Source organism: Hippichthys cyanospilos, chromosome 21, assembly GCF_059441005.1.
Source record: "Hippichthys cyanospilos isolate Australia breed blue-spotted pipefish chromosome 21, RoL_Hcya_1.0, whole genome shotgun sequence".
Lineage (NCBI taxonomy): Eukaryota > Metazoa > Chordata > Actinopteri > Syngnathiformes > Syngnathidae > Hippichthys > Hippichthys cyanospilos.
Window position 1 is genome coordinate 8,381,156 of NC_142389.1, and position 23,513 is coordinate 8,404,668.

At 38.0% G+C, this 23,513-nt stretch overlaps 1 protein-coding gene across 1 annotated transcript in view; it reads right to left on the reverse strand.

Annotated features, from left to right (window-relative positions):
- Positions 1 to 269: 269 nt before the first annotated feature.
- The window catches only part of rapgef5a (Rap guanine nucleotide exchange factor (GEF) 5a), a 44,285-nt gene continuing 21,041 nt past the window's right edge, over positions 270 to 23,513 (reverse strand). The window contains exons 10-26 of the mRNA XM_088405303.1: positions 18,115 to 18,254; positions 17,400 to 17,500; positions 10,322 to 10,400; positions 10,092 to 10,236; positions 8,401 to 8,492; positions 8,275 to 8,305; positions 8,109 to 8,187; positions 7,824 to 7,973; positions 7,640 to 7,737; positions 6,182 to 6,304; positions 5,934 to 6,112; positions 5,769 to 5,859; positions 5,652 to 5,702; positions 5,469 to 5,556; positions 4,614 to 4,678; positions 4,153 to 4,207; positions 270 to 3,170 (exon numbers count right to left, since the gene is read on the reverse strand). Of these exons, the coding sequence (XP_088261429.1) occupies positions 3,052 to 3,170; positions 4,153 to 4,207; positions 4,614 to 4,678; positions 5,469 to 5,556; positions 5,652 to 5,702; positions 5,769 to 5,859; positions 5,934 to 6,112; positions 6,182 to 6,304; positions 7,640 to 7,737; positions 7,824 to 7,973; positions 8,109 to 8,187; positions 8,275 to 8,305; positions 8,401 to 8,492; positions 10,092 to 10,236; positions 10,322 to 10,400; positions 17,400 to 17,500; positions 18,115 to 18,254 (1,686 nt within the window). The 3' untranslated portion in view covers positions 270 to 3,051. The remainder of the gene's footprint in view (positions 3,171 to 4,152; positions 4,208 to 4,613; positions 4,679 to 5,468; positions 5,557 to 5,651; positions 5,703 to 5,768; positions 5,860 to 5,933; positions 6,113 to 6,181; positions 6,305 to 7,639; positions 7,738 to 7,823; positions 7,974 to 8,108; positions 8,188 to 8,274; positions 8,306 to 8,400; positions 8,493 to 10,091; positions 10,237 to 10,321; positions 10,401 to 17,399; positions 17,501 to 18,114; positions 18,255 to 23,513) is intronic.

Genomic DNA, 23,513 nt, shown 5'->3' on the forward strand with positions numbered 1-23,513 from the left:
CCCCAGATCCCACACGCCCCCACCACACGCACACATAGACACACAGACACACACACACACACACACACACACACACACACACACACACACACACACACACACACACACACACACACACACACACACACACACACACACACACGCCTTTTCTTATTTGCAACTCGGCTCATGCCAAGAAAAAATAAGAGTTAAATTTGAGTACTTTGTTGGCATGATATGATAGGTCAACGTCACCACAACTGCACAGATTCACACGAGACCCCCGCTGATTTCACATAAAACCTATAATTTATTCATTTCAGGTAAAATGTTCACATAGTAAAACACCTCTATAGAAAAGACATGTGGCTTCGGAACAACGAGTGGACATGAATGTATTGCTTTGTGGTTCACGTTTCTTTTTTTTTCCCCGACCATTTAAAACAAATAAATAAGAACAGTCAATACGCATAAATTTACACATATTACATAAGTACAAAGCCATCAACATGCCCTTCCCTTGCATTGCGTTCTTTTGTATCATGCAGGCAGGATTCAAACAATGGAGCTTTAAGGGAAAAAAATCACTTGACGTGACTGTTTTTAATTCTAAATAAATGGTCAGCTAGAAAAGAACTCCCTTCTCCCCTTCATAGAACTTTATGCCTCCAGAATACCGTAACACGTAAGCAGCTCTGGCCCCCTCAAGCGGCGTCAATGTGCCACTGCAACGCCTCTCGGAATGATGTTGGATCTATTGCTTTTCATGTACACCTGAAGTACACTCTGTCCTCACTAAAGGAACAACTACACCATAATCGTAAGGCATGTTACTCGTCAGGTTAACTGTGCAATAGCTTTACGATTGGCGAAAAAAACCAACAACTTAACATTAGTGTGCAAATATCAACTATTAGAGGTTTAACTCGCGAATAGCATGTCCTACTACTATGCCAAAATTGTCTCACAAGCAGGGACTAAAGAGTGTATTCGTACATGGATCTCCAGAACTGAACTTTTGAGCATAACATTTGACTACACTAGCAATCCATAAATCAACTAGATATTAGAAAGAATAACTAAAAAGACAGGTGCATTTTAATCTAAGTGGAGTGTGTTTGAAAAGACTATTACTTTTGCAAACGTTTTCTATGTTTACAGTCTGAGAAATTCAACAGCAAAACATCCTAAAGTTATCTTATCTAACATTCTTTCCCAAATAATGCTGGATGGTTGAATCTAAAGTTGAATGTAAACAACAGTATCCTTGGGGGGGACATTGAAATTTGTTTGACATCTGCTCGAATTGCTTAGAAAATACAAATATTTAAAAAGCTTACAAAAATGTGTTGTTTACATACTGGTGAGAATGCTTTAAGTTTTCTTTTAATGGAAGAAATTAATTCAGACACTTGTCGATGCGGTAACACAATCTAATGAGGCCCGATATACAGTGGGTATAAAAAGTCTACACACCCCTGTTTGAATGTCAGCTTTTTTTATGATTAATTAAAAAAAACATGAGTTCCAAATTGAATTACAAAACATTTTCCACAATGAGAATGGACTATCTTTTCCACAGTTAATTAAAAATATCACTTTGAGAGAAATACAAATAAACAACTGAAATAATGTGATTGCACAAGTGTGAAATTAGTAAATTCATTAATTAAACTAAATAAAAAAAAAAAAGGAGTCAATTACACCATTTTACACCTGACGAACTAAAGCTCAGTTTGCTCTTTCTGGCATTTTTTTGTAGTCCATCTAATAGCACAAAAAAAAGGAATACTTAACATTTGAATAGGACTGTGTAGACTTTTTGTCAACCCTAGAACAGGTTCAAAAATTCAGTCCTTCCAAAGATTACAATAATTTTCTCAATTCTGATCAACAGAGAAGTATTAATTCAAGCGCTGCTGTGGAAATGCACTGTTTAATATTTTGGGAACCTAAGTTTAGCAACACACACGCACAAAAAAAAAAAAAATAACTGTGCAATGAACATCTTTTGAAAGTTTTCTCTCTGAGAGCGCCATTCAACTGCGCATCATTATCACAGTCAGTAAACCTTTTCATACAATTCTCATACCGGCTCACAATCTATGTTGAATGTATCCACTTTTTAAAATGTTGCGCTGATAATAACCCCGTCAAAAAAATCTGAACTCAGACAGGCCTTTAAATCACCTTCGAATCATACTTGCTTCAAAGGGGTTCTTATAAAGGAATACATTAGAGAAAAGGAATCTGTTTGACTTTTTCTAGGTCCATCTGTCGTCTAGTATATCCGTACACGAAATCTAGCTCAGTGTGAGAAGTGCATGACACCTGCATGGAAAACAAATAAAACCATTCCATAAAATTCACAATCAATAGTTGTTGCGTACTGAGTGCGTTAAAATGTCTTACTGTGGCACTCGTGTTAATAATTTCAGTGGCGAAAGATTGAACCGTGGAGGTATGTTGGATGAATGCTTTAACACTGTCTTGAGGTACATCATCAACCGCACAACAACAAAAAATAAACATCTAGCAGCTGCGACAAGATCCTGAACATGTGCGATCTTGTCTTGAGTAGCTATCAAAAAAAAATGAAGGCGACACCCTGATGCGGCGAATTATGGTTGTGAACCTGAAATTCTTCAACAGGTATTTTTTTTTTTTTTGGTAACTGAAATGACGAGGCCGTCGAGACTCCGCTGACCTACAGAACACTGAGGCAACAGCACAAAAAAAAAAAAAAAAACGTTCCACCTGCTTGACAGGCTCATAAATAACCAAAAACGCATCACAAAAAAATAAAATAAAAGGTCATATTCAGTCCAATAGATACTGTACAAGATATTTACATCCTTCTGGACTTAGATACATCGTGTCAAGGTGAGCTCTGCGTCGATGTGTTGGTTTTGTCCAAACTTATGACACCTCTACCGCTTGTTCGTTGCTGCGTGTGTGCGAGTGTGTGACGTTTGCTGTACAGCGTTGGTGCGTGTCGCACACGTTATCAGTGCTTGCGTTACCGCGGGGGTGCCGTGCTACGTTTCCGTGTCCGCGAAGCGGTCGCGCGCACTAAGCCCGCGGCTCGAGTTTGTGGGAAAGCTCGAAGAGCGTCTGCTGATTGTCAATGATGTGTAGGTAGTGAACGCTCGCCCTCAACTCGGCGCTGTCGACGCCGATCACTTCGTTGCCTGCCACACAGATGAACACATCCATTAAAGCTGCTTTGATTCAGATTTGGTGCAAAAATTGAGGTTTTAAAACAGCAACGCTAGCTAAAGTAAGCTGATTATGCTAGCTTTAGAATAACTTGCTAGCTTAATGCTAATGTAAATAGAAATTGCCATTTAATGTATAAATTTTTATCTTTTACAGAAATGACGAATATACAACAACATGTTAATTTGTAGTCAATTAAAAATGAGTTAATTCTTCTTCATTTTCAGCAGACTAAGTCAATTTTCTTTTTTAAACTTGTCCATATTAACTCATTCACTCCCAAAGACGTGTTTTTAAGTCAAGAGTCAAGAAGTATTTGTTTTGGTAAAAGAGTGTTTAACCCTCATGCGGTATTTTATCCAATCCTTTGATCTTTACCTCAAAGGCATTTCAAGTGAAAGGGAAAGCACTGAAAGAGGACACCAGGGAGCTGAAATTTCACCCAGATGGTAAGACTATATCAAAATTCAACATGGCACAAGTGCCACTCCTTGGCTAATATATTGCAAAAATGATGCGGAAAAAAACAACATAAAAATGGTCAAAATATTGCACAGGGGTAAGGCACAATAGCTGGTACAAACTGAATGGATTTATAAAGTAATCTATTACTTTAGTACGTAATTACATAAAGCAATCAATTACTTAAGTAATTAAGTTTTAAGTACTATAGTAATCTTTGCTTTAATACCCAGAATAATTGACTATTTTAGGCACTCAAGCAATTGATTAGTACGCTAGTACGTGACCACTCCAACGCAACACTTATAAAAATATTTGAAAAATATAAAAAGCTGGTATTGAATGGCAAGACTCTTAAAAGATGTAAAAATATGTCTTTGGGATTGAACGTGTTAATGGCATTTTCATTTGTTTCATTGAAGAATTAGGATTTAAAACAAAAGGGTTAGGGTTAAAAAAAAAAAGGGGCCAACATATTTTTTTTTTTCTCACCTGTTTGTTCACTTTGGCAATGGCGAATCATTCGGACTGTGTCGGCGATCATATGCTGTTGGGAAAATAAAGTCCGTCTAGTTTCAACAACAATCAGGTATAGTGTAGATAATGAATATTAGTCTCATTTATTTAGTAAACAAACAAACAAAAAAAATCATACTAAAACTGTTCATTCAATGTCATCAATTGTGCATTTCTGGACAGTGAGTAACGAACATTAGTTATTGAGTTCAATCTTAATTGTTTTCAAAATGTTGCCTCCAGTATTTACACCTTAGAACATCTCAAATGGAAAACAATAATAAAAGATACTGTATTTTTCTACACTAGCAAAGCAAAATGGCAACAGCGTATTCCCCAGGTATTTAACAGCTCATCTTAAGAAGATGACATAAGACTGGCAATTTAGTTGTAAAAACAGAAAATGTGGAGGCAGCTTGCACAAAGACTTAACTCACCAACTTCTCAAAGTTCACTAGGTTGTCATGAAAAGTCTTGTTTCCCTCGTGGATGAAGGTGATATCTGGAGAAGCAGAGTTTATGTTGACATATTTACATAAGTACATATTTAGAAAATCTGCTTAGAGTTTGAGGGTTTTTTTCTAAACACTGTCGTTGCTCCAAAAATAAAAAGGCATTCAAATTAGTGATGTTATGAATTGTTGATCTAACCCATAGGTGTCGAACTCCAGTCCTCGAGGGCCGGTATCCTGCAAGGTTTTGAATCCTCTCTCTCAAACCACACCTGGTTCAAGGGATTAGGATCATTTTCAAGCTCCTGTTAATGAACTAATCATTTGAATGAGATGTGTTGGGGTGAGAAAACCGGAAAACATGCAGCATACCGACCCTCGAGGACTGGAGTTTAACACCTATGAGAGTCTAACCAATAGAATTATTTCAATTATTTTAGATTTGTGACAACATTTGAGTTTTTCTGACAAAAAGCGCATATATCATATAACAATTACAATCTGTATACCTATCATTAGATCTAATATCATCGAAAAGATTTGATGTATTAAAACAAAAAAAATAAAATAACACTTTTATAACAGGGAACATTCATGGTACCTGGGGGTTATAGTGTGTGTGTGTTTTAAACACCATCACTGCAAGGCATTAAATCTAGTGATGTTATGAATTACTGACCTACCAAAGGCCCAGTACACGTGTGTGTGTGTGTGTGTGTGTGTGTGTGTGTGTATATATATATATATATATATATATATATATATATATATATATATATATATATATATATATATATATATATATATATATATATATATATATATATAAAAAAAGATTACCTTTCAAGAGGAGGGGCATAAAAGGAATCTTTGGAGGTTTCATTCTCTTGAAAGATTCTCTATAAGCTTTGTGGTTAAGAGACGGATCCTGGAAAAGAAGCGGTCCAAAGTCACATGACTACGATGAAAAGCAAAGGACGGGAAGAAAGAAATCCAGAATGATAACCCGCATTTTATCCTCACCGTTATCAGCTCCAACTCTGCGAAAAGCTTCTTGAACTTCCCAGGGCATTTCTTAAAGGAAAAAAAAAAGCGTCAAACGGAGCAAGGGCGTAATCGCAACAAAAAAGCCATGCTCACCTCCCAGGTTTGGTTGAGTCGACTCACGGCTGCGGTGTTGAGGCCCATGATGATGGCAAAAGCGGAGTTCAAATTCCTTTGCGCTTTGCAACTAGCACACGCACACAAAAATAAAAATATTTCATCAGGGTTCAAAAATACTTCTCACTCTTCGAGGGTCCTTACTGAGCTGCGATTTTGATGAACTTTTTGAGGAGCTGAACTCTCTTGTTGAGCGACGTGCACATGAGGACTTCGGACATAACCCACTGCTGGACCTCGTTGCAGCGCTGGAGCAAAACGGAGAGCGCGGCAGTATGGCCGCCGCCGGGAGTGCGCCTGAGAGTGTAGTAGACCAGCTCTTGCTGCGCGACCACACAACAAGTTAGCAAAACGCGAAGGTTGGATGGTGCTGCACTTAAGTAGTTCTCTACCTCATGGATGGATTTGAAGAGGCTCCAGTCCAGGTGTGTGAGAGCGGCGGCCACGTCCCACGTGTTGATCCCCAAAAGGCGCACTTGCCTTCTGCTGAGCTCAGCACCGTCAGTTAATGGCGGCTGCGGTAACAAAAAGGAAAGTTGCATCGGTGATGAAAAATGTTGAGGGAAATTCAAAGCGCTTCATTTCTACGATATAGTATTTGCTGCCATTTTGTGGCATCTTCATGTCTAGGAACTGTATATGTTGAAATCAAATCAGGAGTCTCACTTTGCTGCCCTAACAAACTTTCTTGGAATGAAATCAGGATTTTCATGAATGAATAATAGTGCTTTGCTGCCTTCTTGGGGCCAAGGGACGATTAAAATTAGTTAAACAATTTCTTCAGACAAAAAGAGTGCTTTGCTACCATTATATCTTGGAACTATGTTGAAATGAGTTGAGGATTTCCATTTTCAGTCTTGGTGAAAAGGAACTGTTGAAATGAGTTGTTTCATTTAGACAAAAATAGTGTTTTGCCACCATTCTGATATTAAAAAAAAAAAAAACTATGTGGGAGTGAGTTTGGAAGTTTTATTTCGACAAAAATAGTGCCCCCCATCTTGTTGTGAAAGAACTATGTTGTAGTGAGTTCAGTAGCTTCATTTCAACCAAACAGTGCTTTGATGCCATTTTGCTTTCTACAAACTATGTTGAAGCGAGTTGAGGAGTTTAATTTAGACAAAAGTAGTGCTTTGTTGCCATTTTGGTGTACAGGAATAATGTTAAAATGAGCTGAGGGTTTCATTCAGGCACACTTTGCTGCCATGTCGAGGAACTAGGATGAAGTGAGTTGAGGACTTTCATTAAGGCCAAAATAGTGTTTTGCTGCCATTTTAATGCCTGGGAACTATGTTGAAGTTTGCTGTGAAGTTTAATTTAGACACTTAGAGGGCTTGGCAGTCAAATTGGCGACAAGAAACTATGCTGAGGGAAGTTGAAGACATTAATTTAGACACAAATAGTGCTTTGATGTCAAGGTATTATGTTTGAGTGAGTTAAGGAGTTTTATTTACACACTACCAGCTTTTTGATGGCATGTTGGTAACAAGAAACTATGTTGAAGTGAGTTGAGGAGTTTCATTTAGGCCAAAACATGCCAACTGTATTGAAATTAGTTGAGGAAGTTTATTCAAACAAAAATAGTGCTTTGTTACAATCTTAATGCCTGGGAACTATGTTGAGGTTAGATGAGGGACAAAAATAGTGCTTCGTTACCATCTTAATGTCTGGAACTATGTTGAAGTTAGACGAGGAACATTATAAAGACAAAAATAGTGCTTTGCCACTCTTGCGACATCCAATGTATAGGTAATTATAAACCTTATTGGTAAACATCAATTCGTGGCTGATTTTGCTAGGCGTTCAAAGTATTTAATATATGAAAGTATATGACAATTAATTTATCTACGTACCAAGATCTCAGCGAAATCTCTACGACACACTACAAGCTTGCCTTGCGGTGTCAGAGATTCTGAATATACACAGTCACTGGGCTGTAACATCCTGCGCTCTGCAGACACAAAGACAGACGCCAAAGAACATTTTAACACCCAGGAGACAAAAAATGTGTGTATTTTGGCTACTGTGTATCTTCACCTCCAGTGTGGGAGACCACAGCGAGCACCATGTCTTCTTCTGACCTGTCCATCTTCAGTCTCACGATTCTTAGCAGCTCATGGGCCTCCAGCGAGGGATGCGTGTGGACGCTCAGGTAGGAGTCGGCGCTTACGTAAACACAGCAAATAACTGGGAGACGCACGGAGCAGGACAAAGCAGACGTCAGCTACATATGCTGCATGCGAAAAATCAATGGCGTACAAATCCATACACACTCTTTGATGATTGAAATGATTGAATCGGCCACAAAAGTGACTGACTTACCTTCTCTAGTCTCACATTGCGGACTGCGAAGTTGCAAACAGTTTTCCTTCAAACTCAGCTGCTGGTGCATTTGTTTGCTCTGGCAAACACACACACACACACACACACAAGTCATGTTCTGGAGCTCTGATTCAAAGTAGTGTTATATTTATTGAACTCCTGTTACCTTTTGGTTTGGTGGACAGTCATCCACTGTGCTGCAACGCAAGCAGTGAGGGGAGATTTGTCACACACAAAAAAAAAACACACATTAAGTATAGGCAGCGCGACACAAAAAAACTATTGCACTTACTGTCTTCGACGCAGAAGCTTCTGAAACTCTTTGAGGTCTTTCTCAAGCGTCGGAAATTCGTACAGATCCTCGAGGACACACCTGTAAAGAGTCTAACAAAGAGAATTTGGAAATATATTTTTGTAGATACAGAGTAAACGACATTGTCGAAGTTGGTTTGGAAATTTCCGGGGGCGGAGCTACATCAACAACCCCTAACACCTCAGCAGAAAATGTTGATTGTAATTTTTCTGCCATTTTTACATGCTCCTGTTTTATTAGCCTCCTTGATACTGTATCTGTCAGTTATTCATATTAACTGCATATTTACATGTAAAATTACTGTATATAATATAATTGAACAAATTATTTTATTGACTGCCAGGGACAAGAAAGTGCTGTGAAACCGCCTGTTTCCGCAGTTTTTTTTTTTTTTTTAAATGAGTGGAAATAGTTAAAGGGATACTAAATATATTTAGCCATTTTTGGCGGTAAATATTTTGTCAATAATTAATATGATAATGTACAATGACGCCTTTAAAAACTGCTTTTGACACTTTCAGATAATCACATCTCTTGTGTTTAGGGCTCAGGTAATGACCAATCACGGCTCAGCTTGCCGACATCACATGACCAAATACAGAAAACAGGCTTAGTCTTGAGTATATGCAATGTCAGTTTCAGTTGACTGCAAGTGGAAAAATGTGTTAGGTATTAATGGTACACAAAATAAATGATCTAATTACAGTAAAAATATTACCTTTTTTTAATATCTGAATAAGATTAGTATCGCTTTAAATCATATGTTTATATAATTGAGTAAGCCTGTTTTGTTAAGAATGTTGGTGTAGATTAGAAGAACGTGGTCAGCCATGAAAGTGTAGTGTGTGCTTGCAGATTAATTTCCATTTTAATCACTGGCAATACAGCTAGTGCACTGGTGTCAAACTCAAGGCCCGGGGGCCACATCCGGTCCACCACATAATTTTATGTGGCCTGCAAAATGCTAATTATGACTTCACATTGCTGGCTAAAAAAACAAATTTGCATATTTTGGTTGCCAAAACAACCTTTGAGGAGTTTTTAGCGGCCTCTGATTTCAAAATGTGTAAATTTAAAAGACTTGACAGTCATAATGGCGCTCCAACAGAAACTAAAACTGGAATGTGGCCCACAATAAAAATATGTTTGACACCCCTGAGCTAGTGTTTTAGTTATTTTATTTTGTACATAATTATTGGTGTTTAACAAGACTCCACCAAGGTCAGTAATCCAAGATTAACTGAGAAATGGATGTGAACGATTTTTCAGTCTTTTTTAAGTGTACATGGAGGAGCATCATTAAGGAACACAAAATCTTAAGGGATGCAAGCCATGCATGAAAACACCTGCTTGTAATTGTCATTGACCCACCATAGCAACCCCCCCTCATCTGAAGTCTCATTTCTCTGTTACTAGGCAACTATCGCCTTGGTTGCACACTATACAAGATTATACCCGAGTCAACCCTCGCACTTTGGTTTCCGTAGCAACCCGGCGACCAAGCCGTCAGGTTACATGGGGACAAACGTTTTATTTTGCGAGCGGACGTCTTTGTTCGAGCTCGACGTCAGGCGTTGCACGGACAGGACGCTCGTTTTCACGTGCGTTCGTTTATCACCAGTTGAAATATGAAAACCTTATCAGCTTTGTAGTAGTGGAACAGCGTGTACCTTCAGGAAACCCCGAACGTGCTCCTCCTCTTTGAGGAAGTCCTTGTAGAGTCGGCTCCAGTGGGAGACCAACTGCAGGACTTTGCGCTTCCTGAAGAGGGTATCCTTGCCCTCCTCCTGGCCCCTGCTGCGTGTGCTGCTATAGGTGAGATGAGTCAAGGAGACCACAAAGTTTGCAGGCTCTAAAAAACGTGTGTCAGATTGTGTGAGGATTTGCAAGTTAAGGATATTGTCCCAGTAGAGCCTGACAGAGATCGTGGGTGGACATGAACACCAAGTAGGTTAACAGGAAGTCATCCAAAAGCATTTCTGAAGCAGAGAAAAAGAAAAATCATTAGCCACATATTTGAAGGATTATTATTTGGAATGTCAGTAATGAATTTGCTTGATCCTTGTGCAGTATTCGGATCATTTTTGGGTCATTTTCTTCCACATCATTTTCGCAGTATTTTAACCAACGGATGGCCACACTACCGGTAGTTTGATAACTAAGTGGTCGTTTGACATGTTGACATGATTTCAGCTTCTTGTTTCCCTTTTAATACTTTCCATTTGACGTGAAATGCCTTCAATGTAAAGCTGAAAGGATAGGACAAAATATTCCACAAAACTAACACTCGCTGACCCCAACTTATTAAAAAAACATCTTTGATGTATATTGTTGTCAAGGGCAATAAGTGACTTAACCTCAGTTTTGATTGACACTTTTACTTTGTTTTACTCTACTAATCCCCGAAGGGAAAATTGTCCAACACACAGTTACTAATTTATGGTTACAAATAGATAAGACGATCCAGTTAACAGACATGTACAAACAAAATCTAAGCGCACATAGCCAAGATGTGTCAGAGTGAGAACATTATCGTGTCTGATCACATTTTACGAAGCTGATTACTTTGGCTTTTTGCTCCGTATGGAAAGACCCCTGTTAAAGTTATGCAAGTAGGCTTGGCTTGAGAACACATATATGGGCCTGGGGGACCAAGATTGCCACTTAAGGATCAAATTGCAAGAATGTTTTTTGCATGAGAAAAATCCTTAAGGTTACTAATAAAATTAAGCTCATTTGACTTAACATTAATTTACCTGAATTCTGTGACATGTCGGCATAAATTATGTTGGGCAAGTGGCTTGAATAGTATAGTATAGTATAGTATAGTATAGGATAGTATAGTATAGTATAATATAGTATAGTATAGTAATTATACAATACAATAATACAATAATTTATTTATATATATATATATATATATATATATATATATATATATATATATATATATATATATATATATATATATATATTATTATTATTATTATTATTAATTACAATAATTATACAATAATTACTATGGTTACTCTACTACAGTAAGTATAGCACAGTATAGTTACTCTCGTACTACATTATAGAAGTGGTTCGCAAATGAGGGTACTAAAAACAAACAAACAAAAATCATTTAAAAATAATTATTGAATGAATGAATTGTTTCAGGAAAATATAAGTTCACAAAACAAATTTTATATTCAGTAGTTGTTTTGTCATAATAGTGGCTGAAATATGAAGACTCTTTGAAAGAGCTAGTGCATGTAATAAGTAATTCCTGGTATTGCTGTGCCGAGGGTGTCCGTGCGTATGCCTGTCTGCATTAAAATATTCGCCTCGGAAAATGTACGACCCAAATATTGGACTGTCAGGCACAGAGCGAAGAAATCAATTATAAACGACAGAGCTGAGGGCCTTTTCATCAATAAGTGATGCCTTTAGATTTCAAACGTCGGTGCCGCTTTTTCATTGTGTCCATAACAGGACCCAGAAAGATGGGCAGTGTATAAGAGGCTTCTTCCTCACAACAATACACTTAAATATTGGGTCACTTGATTTCTGACATCAAATGTCATCAAATGTCAGAAATGATGTAGGCTTGCAATGTATTTCGTAATATACTTTGGGTCATTGTCCATCTGCACCGTGAAACGCAGATAACAATAAAATTCACCATTATTTATTAAGCTGTTTGCCTGCGGCTTCTTTTTTGGGTCTTTTCTGCATGAGTGTGTAAAGGTGAAACTGCTTCTTCAGTGTAAGCTATTTCCCCCCCATGTCCTTCTCTTTCTCTCTCGCCATCCTAAACAATCACCACCCTCTAGCTAGCAAACCAAAAACGATCTCTCACAATATAATCTCCTTCGACTATTCTCCTGGTATACTTGCCCTTTGTACACTCTCTGGGATGATAAATATCCATTTTCTTCCACAATATATGCCCTCGACATTTGCCTGCTGGCAAACAAAGTCAAACACATTCGCTCATGGACAACGATGCTACACGCACACACAAACACTACCTAGCTGTATAACTCATTCATCTTCGACCTTGGGGGACTCTTTCTCGTGAGGGGCATAGGAAAGAGTGTCTGCGTGCTGAACTAATCACACTAATCCGTGGGTGTACTTTGTTGTTTGAGCGCGTGTGTTATTATGTGCCTACATGGGGATGGGTTGCTCCCTGCGTAAGAGCGTGTTTGAGCCTGTTCAAAATGTTGCCTAGAAGGTCGGTTACAAAGAACCACTCCGGAGGGTCTGAACACAAATATTCCAAACAACTCAGCGGCTTATGTAGCAGTAATAGAAACACATTAACTTTTTTAATCCTGGCCATATTTGAAAAAAGAGAACCTGACAGCCAATTCTGAGCATTTTAACGAACCAAAGTTTGTATATTTTTTTATTTTTCCATCTTAATGCTCAAACCAGATAAGACCAAACGTTTTCTTTTTCATAAAATCAAAAAATGATGTTTATTGACATCGATGGCGATCCTCGATAGGGTTCCCATTGATGTTCTTTGATGTCATGGGTGCTCCAAATGAAAAAATTGTAACTGAGTAAAATTAGAACTACAGAGGAAAAAATAAACATGTGTGTAATTGTGGTTCATAGGCATCCAATCATCAGTTTTCTTAACCGCTTGTCCTCACAAGGATTGCGGGCTTGCTGGTGCTAATGATGAACAGAATCTTTTGAAATGAAAACATTCAACAGCTCATACAAAATAATATTAAAGATTAAAATACTCAAGGGTGGTCAAACTTGAACGCATGAGTCACATTTGTGAATGAACAGATCAGCCAGGTAATTCATGATAATTATTATAATATCATATGTATAAAATCATATATATATATATATATATATATATATATATATATATATATATATATATATATATATATATATATATATATATATATATATATATACACACACACACACACACACACACTCACATGCACGCACACACTTCTCCCTCATCTCAGATTTAAGAATATTTATTCATAAAACATTGGATAACAAATGCCAAAATAAATTTTAAGGTTTATTTTCTAATTGCCAATGAGAAGAAATGTCCTGATTTAGTTTTGGTGGCTTTGGAAATTATGTGTGTTGAGTCATTTTTATGTTCAGTTTAGTCCCGCTTTTACCCCCCCAAAAAAGAACAGATTGTCCATGATGCGGGAGATTGGCTTTTCATTTTCTTTAACATTGCGCATCAAAGAAAATCCAACATCATTCCCAACGTTGTGCATATTATAAAGCATTGCAAGAGTAGCTCAGAGTTGTTGCTAAGCAACACATTGTGGAAAAAGAGATTGAATATGATTCTCAATCATGTGCGATCATTGGAGGGTCAGGAGTCGAATCCTGCTGCGGGCAAATCCAAATTGGACGACTGGATGTGTGGCAACAAAAATGTATATAGTGATTTTTTTTTTTTTAACTCATTCACTGCCAGCCCAGTTAAAAGGGATTTTTGTCTTCTACAGCTGTCAAAATGTACATTTGAAGTCAATAGTCCTAAATGGCACTTAATGAAAAAAAATACTATGCCCTGCCGAATCAAAATGAGTTGTTGTCATGACTTTCAACTTTGCAGCGCCACTAGCCCACTGCAAAACGTGAACAAGGAAACAAAAGCCTGATGATAACACCATAAATGGCGTTGTAATCAACACGCTTGGAATAAGCTTCTCAGTGATGATGGCGATGATCACTGATGTCATTTAAGATTGCATCATCACTGCCTTTGTAACAACGCTCTGCAACGCTAGCGTGCATCACAAATCAAAACCCCGCGCCTCGTCGACTCCCTTGCTGGAAAATCAAAAACTGACAGGACGTTACGTTCAGCGCGTTTCGAAAATCTGGGGCCGATTCGCAAACATGTCGAAAGAGGATAAAAAAATCATTAATTTTGTCCATCGGGACAAATTTCTCACCGAGATGTTCCTGAAAGCAGAGCGCTCGGTCAAACCGCATTTGACGTTTCACGTCAACCCGCTCAAGAAAACACATGTCATTCCAGACACGCCCACCAACATGGACCCAACAAAAGTGATGACAAAACTTAACCAGCCTCACAAGGCAAAAGCCAAGGTACAGATGGACCAGAAATCCCGGGAGGAAGATATGTGGGATATCGAAGCAGAAGAGGCTCGTCAACGATTGGTTAACAACAAGCTGATGAAACAAGGCCTTGATGACCAAATGAAAGAGAAGCAAAAGATTAAAGAGGAAGAGGATCGGCTGAAGAGGGAAGAACAAGACATGATCAGGTACCTCCACAAACTCTACGAGCAGGAGATAGAAGACTTAGCCAAGAAAAACGCTCAGGACAAAAGAAAATTATTCCAAGAAATACTGGATGATATCGCTGATACCAAGCAGTTCAGAGAAAAAGAGGAACTCCGAGAAAAAATGGAAACCAAAAGAATCGCGCAGATACACCTCGACCTACTACAAACTTACTGGAAACGAAAAATGACCAAGAAAAGTGCTCCAAAGACCGGTCGAAGTAAGAATCTGTAACCAGAACCAGGGAGCGCCTCTCCGATGGATTCCGAAGATAACATATTCTGAAATAGTCAAATTCAATACGATGGCAGTGGAAGCAGCAGTGAAGAAGCAGGCATTGAATGGCTTTATGGCAAGAATAACACCAGTGGAAGGCACTCCAACATGGACCCAACGAGCTCTTCGGTGTGAATCGTCGCCTGTGACCGCAGCCGATAGTGAAAAAGTGTCACCCGACCAGCTGAGATGAGAACAGTAAACACACTTTTTCATTTCACCTGCTAGACCATAGCGCCTCTAACCAGGAAAGAGGATATCACTTTTTTTTTTTTTTTTTATTGTTAGGCCCAGAATTGCTTCAGAACACCATCAACAATCTTACTTAATCCGCAAACAAAATGAAATGCTAGTGCTAAAACTCACAGTAAAATATGACACTAATCTTCGTATAAATGGTGCCACCATTGAGTTCTTGCAATGGTGATATAAGAGTCTATAATCTAGTCTGTTTATGCATTTTCTTCAACGCTGTTCTTATTAACTGCCTTAATAAACTATTAAAAAAAAATGCTCATTTGTTTGGCCTGAAAATCATAAAATTTCTCAGGTTCAGATATTGTGGTCATCAGGTTCTTTAACCCTTTCACTGACATTTTTTTTTCCCTCCCCAAAATAACGCTATATACATATATTACTTGTTTATAATCTAGGATACTTGGAAAATTAGTTTAAAAAAAATCCCACTTCCATAAATTAGATTACAGGCCCTGGCATTTTTTGTCCCATCAGTATGTAATAAAAATAATAATAATAATAATAAATGTGCCAGAGAAGTGAAAACGATCACCAAACGCCTACAATACATCATAATCAGTGTAATCTATAGAAACACACATATAGAGCACATATTATCAATATATTTTCACAGTACTAGATTGTTAATTCACCAGAAATTGTACAACGCAAGCTACCTTGTTGTGTATGGAAAAGTTGCTAAATGCCACGAGAATCTGTAGATAGCTGTGTAGTGAACCGCTAGGATGCCATTTCATTTTATTGCTATGATTCCTAAAACTGCGATTTTTTTCAAAAGATGTGGGACGCATTGTCCCAACAGGAATGAAAGGGTTAATGTTTTAATTTTGATCGTTTTACAGAAAAAGAGTTCATTATTTCAAATTGGCTGTGTACTTAACATACATAAATATAATTGAACTAAGACTCAGTTACTGGTTTGGTCTGTAACGTGAGAAAAGGGGCAAGAATGTTCATTTGGTTTTCAATGTAAAATTAAATTTTTGAAAATGTTTGATTTTGATTCAACAAAGTTTACATGAAGGCTCTAAAATTGGCATGCACGTGATAAGCGATTACAGTTGTTGATTAATTATTGCAGCTCTAGTGTACATATTTAGATAGCCAAGATGTTTTGCAGCAACAATGTAGAGTATGCAATCCCCCCGAGGGAGTCGTTTCACAATAGCCATTTAAGTATTTAACAACTTCTAACGTTCTAACGTCTACAGGCGGCAACTTGGCTGAGTGATGGTACACAAGCATCGGAATGTGGTGTGAGTGCCACACATAACATGCATGCACACGTAAGGTTGTGTTACAACTTGTTGCTTGCTTGTTCATTTAATGCATTGTGTGGCAGCTTTGGTATTTAGTGTGCTGTGATTTTAAAATCGGACTATACTGTCAAATTTATCAAACGCTAAAATGGTGTTTTTGTGTACCCCCTGAAGGCAATTCCTCAGATTTTAATAGGCTCCCTGCAGAAATCATCCATAGAAAATCTAATTTGATTCATTTTTTAATGAGAGGAACAGTAGGTTTCTTTTCAAATTAAGAATAAATTAATTGGAACATCCAGTAACTAAATTGTTACTGTAAGGTTTACATGGGTGCACATTTTCACGAGTGACACAATTTTTGGGCAGAGGGGTCAGAAATAAACACGTTACACCTACAGATACCAGTAGGAATAGGGGGTACTAGATTTTTTTTTTAAAAGGTACTTCAGAGGGGTAAGCCATTTGAAAACATAATGACCACTGAATCATGCTATTGTAATAGACTAATATAAAATGTCTGTACTCTCTCAAAAAAAAACAAATAAACTAAAATATGTCTTTGGGATTGAATGAGTTAAATACTAGTAGATTACAAAAGTAATCACTTTTGGTAATTAAGTACTAAAAGAATAAATTACAGTAGTGCCTAAAGTTACATAACATAAATTACATATGCACTTAATAACCTAAAGTAATTAATATGGCATTTGAGTTCATTTCAATAGGAAAATCCCAATTTGGTTCGCTTGGAATAAATTGTGATGCAAGTTTAATCCAGTGGCGGGTTAAACTTTCAACTTCTAAGTCAAGGTACCACAATATGTCACATATATAGATGAAATCACTCGTTTGAAAAAAATAGATCATTTTCAAACTTACCGCTCTCCGTGCTCTCAGGCGCCCCTCTTTGGTCATCTAGACGCAGGTCACTTAGCAGATGCTCCAAGATCTTCAGCGGCGTTCCCGACACCACCACATACCTGTAAGACGAAGACCGATAACAATCTTCCTCGCTGGAGCATGACCCATTTCCATTGCTCCATCCCGCATCTGTGTCATTTTCATCTTCATCAATATAACGAAAATGAGGAACATCGAAAGCACAGGAGACTTTCTCATGTTTCCTCGCTTCCTCGTCATCGTCGCTGTCATCTTTGTCAAAGTCTTCCTCAGCTTTGGCGAGGGTTGCTTGTTTGGTGGTCATCCTCATGACTGGACAATTTAGGAGATGGAATGGTCATCTAAGTCAAAGGCGCTCCCATCAGGTAAAAATCTGCTGGCCATGTGCCTCTGTCATCTACGAGCTCCAAAGATTGAAATACTTTCCTTTGATAGTAGAGAATTGGGAGGGAACTGTTGCTAAACACACACACCCACTTATTATCCTCTGTCTGTCAACAAGACTCCCGGCGTTGTGTTTTCAGTCTTAGCATACACAGGCAAACATGCACTTGCAAAATAAATACATAAATAAATATACATACAATATGGAAGGAAGAAAACCTACAAAACTTAGGTAAATATGTAATTTGAAACATGGAAAACACGGTAGGGACCCAAGGCGCAAAGACGATATGTAGGAGGTGGGACCGACCTTTTGTCGTCTTCTCTGGACACGCCCCCCGACGATGTGGGCGAGGGTCGCTCTGACGGCGACGTCAACGACGACGTTACCCTTTGCAGCACCAGCACGTCTCGTCCTCGCTCCTTCAGGCAAACACGGCCGACCACCTCCTGATCATGACAAAAAGGAATGAAAACAAGCAAGAATAACCATGAAGATAAACATAACCATAAGAAAACTCTGTGGTACGAGTGGGGGTGCGTGTGAACTTTTGGCAAAGGCACTTATGGAGTAAGTGACCTTTTAAAAAAGTTTCTGTCAAAATCTTAATATATTTTCAAATTAAGAGAAAATTGATTGGAAAGTTCAGCAACTTACTGCAAAACTGTTAGAATAGTACATAGAAGAGTACATTTTCGAATTAAAAGCAAATTAATTGGAGCATGGAGCAACTTATTGCTAAATTGTGTTACAGTAACTCATTTGCAAAAGACGGTATGCCTTTACGCTTAGGTTTTATATGAATGCACATTGTCATTAGTGATGCAATTAACCAGCAAACCCAACAGACATAAAAGAGTATCTTCTGGAGTTGGTAAATAAAATAAAGACACCACTACAAATGTTCCAAATTTTAATAAATCATACACAGGTACCACAGCACTATTTTTTTCATCCCAGAATTCTTTGAGCTGGTTTAGCGAAACTTGGCTGAAAAAAATATTTTACCTGGGGTCCATTATTGGAAAAAAAAAATTCAAACCACTTATTTAAATTCTTTACTGACAGCCCAGTAAAAATCATTCCTTGACGTCTATAGTCGTCAATGGCAGTGATTGAGTTAATCAGACTCCTTTATAATAAAATGTAAAAGGGCTGTTTTTTTACCAGTAAGGTTTACTAACCATTTACTTGTTGTTTATTTGGCATTTTCTAGTAAGTAAAAATGATTATGTACTTGCCAACCTTTTTGCAATTTAATTACTGTTTCCATGATTGTTTTTCAAAGTAAAAGTAGATATTTTATTTTGTTGAAACAAACTACAGAAATAAAAATGTAAAAAATAGAATGAAAATTGTTGTCAATTAATTTGATCATTCATTAACTGACATTTAATTGGTTGATTTTGATACCGAGTATTTCCGAGTATATTAATTAAATTAAACATTAATTAAATTAAAAAAAATGTTACGCGTTATACTGAAAACAATTTGCTGTTGATGGGTTATCCCATTGTTTTTCTCAGGACAAACGTTGGCTTACACTTGAAGGCTTCTGCTTTAAACACTGGAACCTGATCTGCGACCAGCACCAGATGACACCTTCGCTGACAATAAAAGGGAGTACAATAGCATGCGGCCTTAAAGGGCAGAATAAACAGGTGGAGCTCGGGGATCAAAAGAAGACGTCAAAAGCAGAAGAAGAGATCAAGAAGCGCTGTCTCTCCTCCAGCTGCTCTCTGCACACTGTCAGCCCGAGGGCCTGAGAGACAATCGCAACTGTTCCAAAGTGAGTCAATCTGCTCCAAAGTGTCCGATTTCACAGCGCAGATGCGTCCCGGATATCATGTTTACAATCTCTTATATATTGTAATTAACCATAACAGAAACTTGCACATGAAATGCCCGGAATTTTGCTCAAATCTGTACACAAAAACAAATAAACAAATAAAAACGTAATTCACTTGACTGTGATTACGATGGGGAAAAAAAAAGAACGAAACAAGATTATGTAAGTGGTATGTTTATAAATACATTAGCAAGCTCGGTGGGAATGTGCTGCTACATTGTAGATAAAGTAGTGACTTGTTGACATATCCGATTAGACGCACAACACAGGCAGCCAAGAACAACAGAAGCCAGCCCAGAATGGAGGAGTGAACACGCACACAAACATAAGATCAAAAAGAAGTCCGCGGAGCTCAAACTGGTCGTGTTGTGTGCTCCAGTATCCAAAGAAAACACGCCCAAATGATTAGAGGGGCGCCAGATAAGAACACAAATTTAGACGAAGAGTACATGTGAGGCAAAGAAAAGAAAAAAAAAGAAAAAATATATACAAAGTAGGAAGTTGAGAGGCTGCGTGCATGGGGTGATGGTGTGTTATGTAACGTGGATTAGAGGAAAGAATAGAAAGTGAAAAAGGCAAAAAAAAGTTAGGTGGAGAAGAGAGAAGCACTTAAATTGAGATGAAATACAGTATTTTCCTGGAAAAACAAATTAAAAAAATCAATTACAGTGGGCCCCTGTGTTACGAACCCCAGGTAAAAACATCAAAATTTTCTCTTTAACATCACTAGCAATTTTGGAACCCATGACTAACCCTTTCAAGTCTGAACTAAGCAGTAAAATACACTATAAATACGGTTTGTAACAAAGCTTTACCATTCCGCCATTTTGAAACGAGTGAGGTCGACCAACAGCAGACCAGCATCACTGTGAGGAGACGCAACCAAAAGCAGACAAGCACTGTCGTGCCGTGTTGCATGGAAGCAGTTTGAAGGCAATAGTAAATAAGTGCAATTACTTCAAAACGCCTGCAGATTGAGACAAAACAACACAAATTCAGCCAACACCCTCGGGTCATGACAGTTGTTTTTGTCACAAAGCAGGGAAAATACCATAAAGACGGGACAAATAAACTCAGTATTCCACCTCGCAACATGAAAAAAACGTAAGACAGGGACGCTGTATCCCGGGGGTCCACTGTATTTTATTATCTGAAACTGAAAACGTTTGTAAAGCCTGGAACTATGTAGCACCGAATTGCGTAGATTCAGCTACTGTCAGTCTGTTGCTTTGTGATCCAATTTATTTGCTCTTAATTTTAAAAGAAACATGTACTGTTCCTGTTAAAGCATAAAAAAATCATTAAATAAGATTCAATGATGAAATAGTATTAAAATCTCACATACTGTACCCTCAGTTGAGAACATTTCATTTGGTTCAACCTAGGGCCCTTGGGCCATTTGTGGCCCATCGCCGATTTCTAAGCGGCCCGCGACATATGTCGAGCATTCAAAATTGCCCCACCCAAAAAAACAAAAGAAACAAAAAAACTCTGGCAAACGTCTACAAGGACGCCTTGGGGTTCCTTGCAATTTTCGTACTGTTAATTTCTTTTTTTCCACAGGAGGTGATGCTGCGGAGCCATTTTGTTTTCATCAAATATGACTATTATAAAATAACAAAAATTTCACAGGGATGGAGGAATTGTTTTGCGCATGTTTAGAACCTTTCCCAATACGTAAATAAAAACAATTAAATACAGTAATAATATAACATAGGAACACATACGAAATGATGGAAAAAAAACAACAGTAAAAAAAATAATAAATAAAAAAAACTCAATAATAACAATAATAATAACGATAGGGCTGTTTAGTCCCTAAAAATCAGATGGCTACATCTTCACAATTCTTTCATTTAGCTTTTCCCGCAATTATAGTCAAACAAATCTCTGAATAAACATGACATGGTCTTTAATACCGACTTGAAATTCAAAGCGGTTGCTCTTTCGAAAGAGGAAAGCTGATTCTTCACGTCATTTGTCCTCAGCTAACAGGTGTGTCAGCCTTTTTCCTTCCCTACCTCCCGATCCCTTCCTTCAATTCAAGCATCTGTAGTGCACACCCTTCGCTCTCCCACCCTTCCCCATTCTCCTTTTGTCCGTCCCCGAAAGTCATTTTCTCTTTCCTCTCTTGAGCGAGGTTAAGCCAGGTCTGTCCCCGCATCTGCCTTTGAGCAGGCGGACTTAACGCCCCAGAGATTTGGATCCTGGAACGTCGGCCGGAGACAAAACAGCATGCACCTGCTATATCGCGCGCGGGGTCACGCGCACGGAATGTGACGAAGGATGAAGAGGAAAGGCGGGCCTCGTGGAAAGGCAAAAAGGAAGCGCTCTCTGGTCCTGGCCAAGTCATGCCAGTATGCGTGTGTGTGTGTGAAAGTGCACACGTAATCATATCATTGTTATGATAGCTCCGGGGTCTAATTCCTGGAAAAGATGGATAGGAAAACCAAAACCCGATACATCGGGCAAGCGGTTTGCAGCGATTTCACAGAGCGAATGACAGTGCGTTATGTGCACGTTACCTTATATGGCCGAACTATACAAAGTCAAATAAATGTTGGCTGAATAGAAGGCAGTGATGCACACGGTCCATAACACAGACGCATGAATCATATCGCTATGGCAACAGACCGGACTGGTTCGCCGAGGCTCGGCTGTCGCGGAAAAGGAAAGTCAAATCGAGTCGCCATGACAACCTAGTAAAAGGAAAGTCGTCTTTATCGTCAGTCAAGGTTGTTTTGGGTGCTGCACCATCTAAAAAAGTCTCTTGTCTCTGAGATTCGGCTTAAGTACAGCCCCTTTGATGTCTCAGCTCTTATTTCATTAATATTTCAAAGCAGGGCATTCCAGCACTCGTTCAGTATGGTATATTCGAGTCGAGCGCCATCATAATGGAATCGGGTTTTGTAAGTTGTTCTTTAGGCAATACAGTACTCGCATTATTCCAAAGGGGGAAAAAAAATAATCTCTGGAATGCACACATAGCAATACCAATCTTTGCCATAAAAGGAAAAAATGCTGACACTGCGCAGTATGACAACTGTCCCCCCGAGCTCATTGTCCACACGCTGTCATTTTGAGGGGTTCCCATATTAAATTAACTCATTCAATCCCAAAAAAGGTACTTTTTTTTTTTTTAACAATTTAGACGTTCAATCCCAAGTAGTTAGACATATTTATTTTCCTTTTTTTTTTCTTTGTGTTTCGCTAAAGGGAAACTCCAAAGACAGCTGGCGAATTAATAACTAAGTATTTGATGAAGTATTAAAGTAATTGATTACTTACTTTAGATGCAAAAAATACTAAAGTAATAGTAACTTTAGGCATAAAAGTACTAAAGTAAATAGTAACCTATTTTGGGTACAAAAAGACGATATTCCATAATCAAGCAAATAATAAGGTAGGCAATAAAACAAAACAAAAAAACAGTAATAGAGCAGAGATTGCAAGAATAAAAATGGTCAAAATACTCACCAAGAGTTGAAAAATATATTTAATTTTGACTTCTGCTATTCGCTGAAAATCCAAACATATTTAACACCTATTAAAATGCATTGAGGGGAAGCATGCTATTTTATTCATTGGGATTTTCAATATCAATCAGCCCATTAATCGGCAATCACTATTTTTGAGTCAGGTCCTCATTTTTTTCATGCATTGCACTAGAGCTGAAACGACAACAACTAAACGGTAATCAAAATAATGGATGATCATTTTCAAAAATCGATTCTTTTGAGACCTGTTTTGATTTAATTGTCCTCTGAATTTCAACATCCCCTATGTAAGCAGATTTAATTGTGTTGAATCAAACTAAAAAAAAAAATGCAAACATTTGATTTCATTTCAAAATATATTT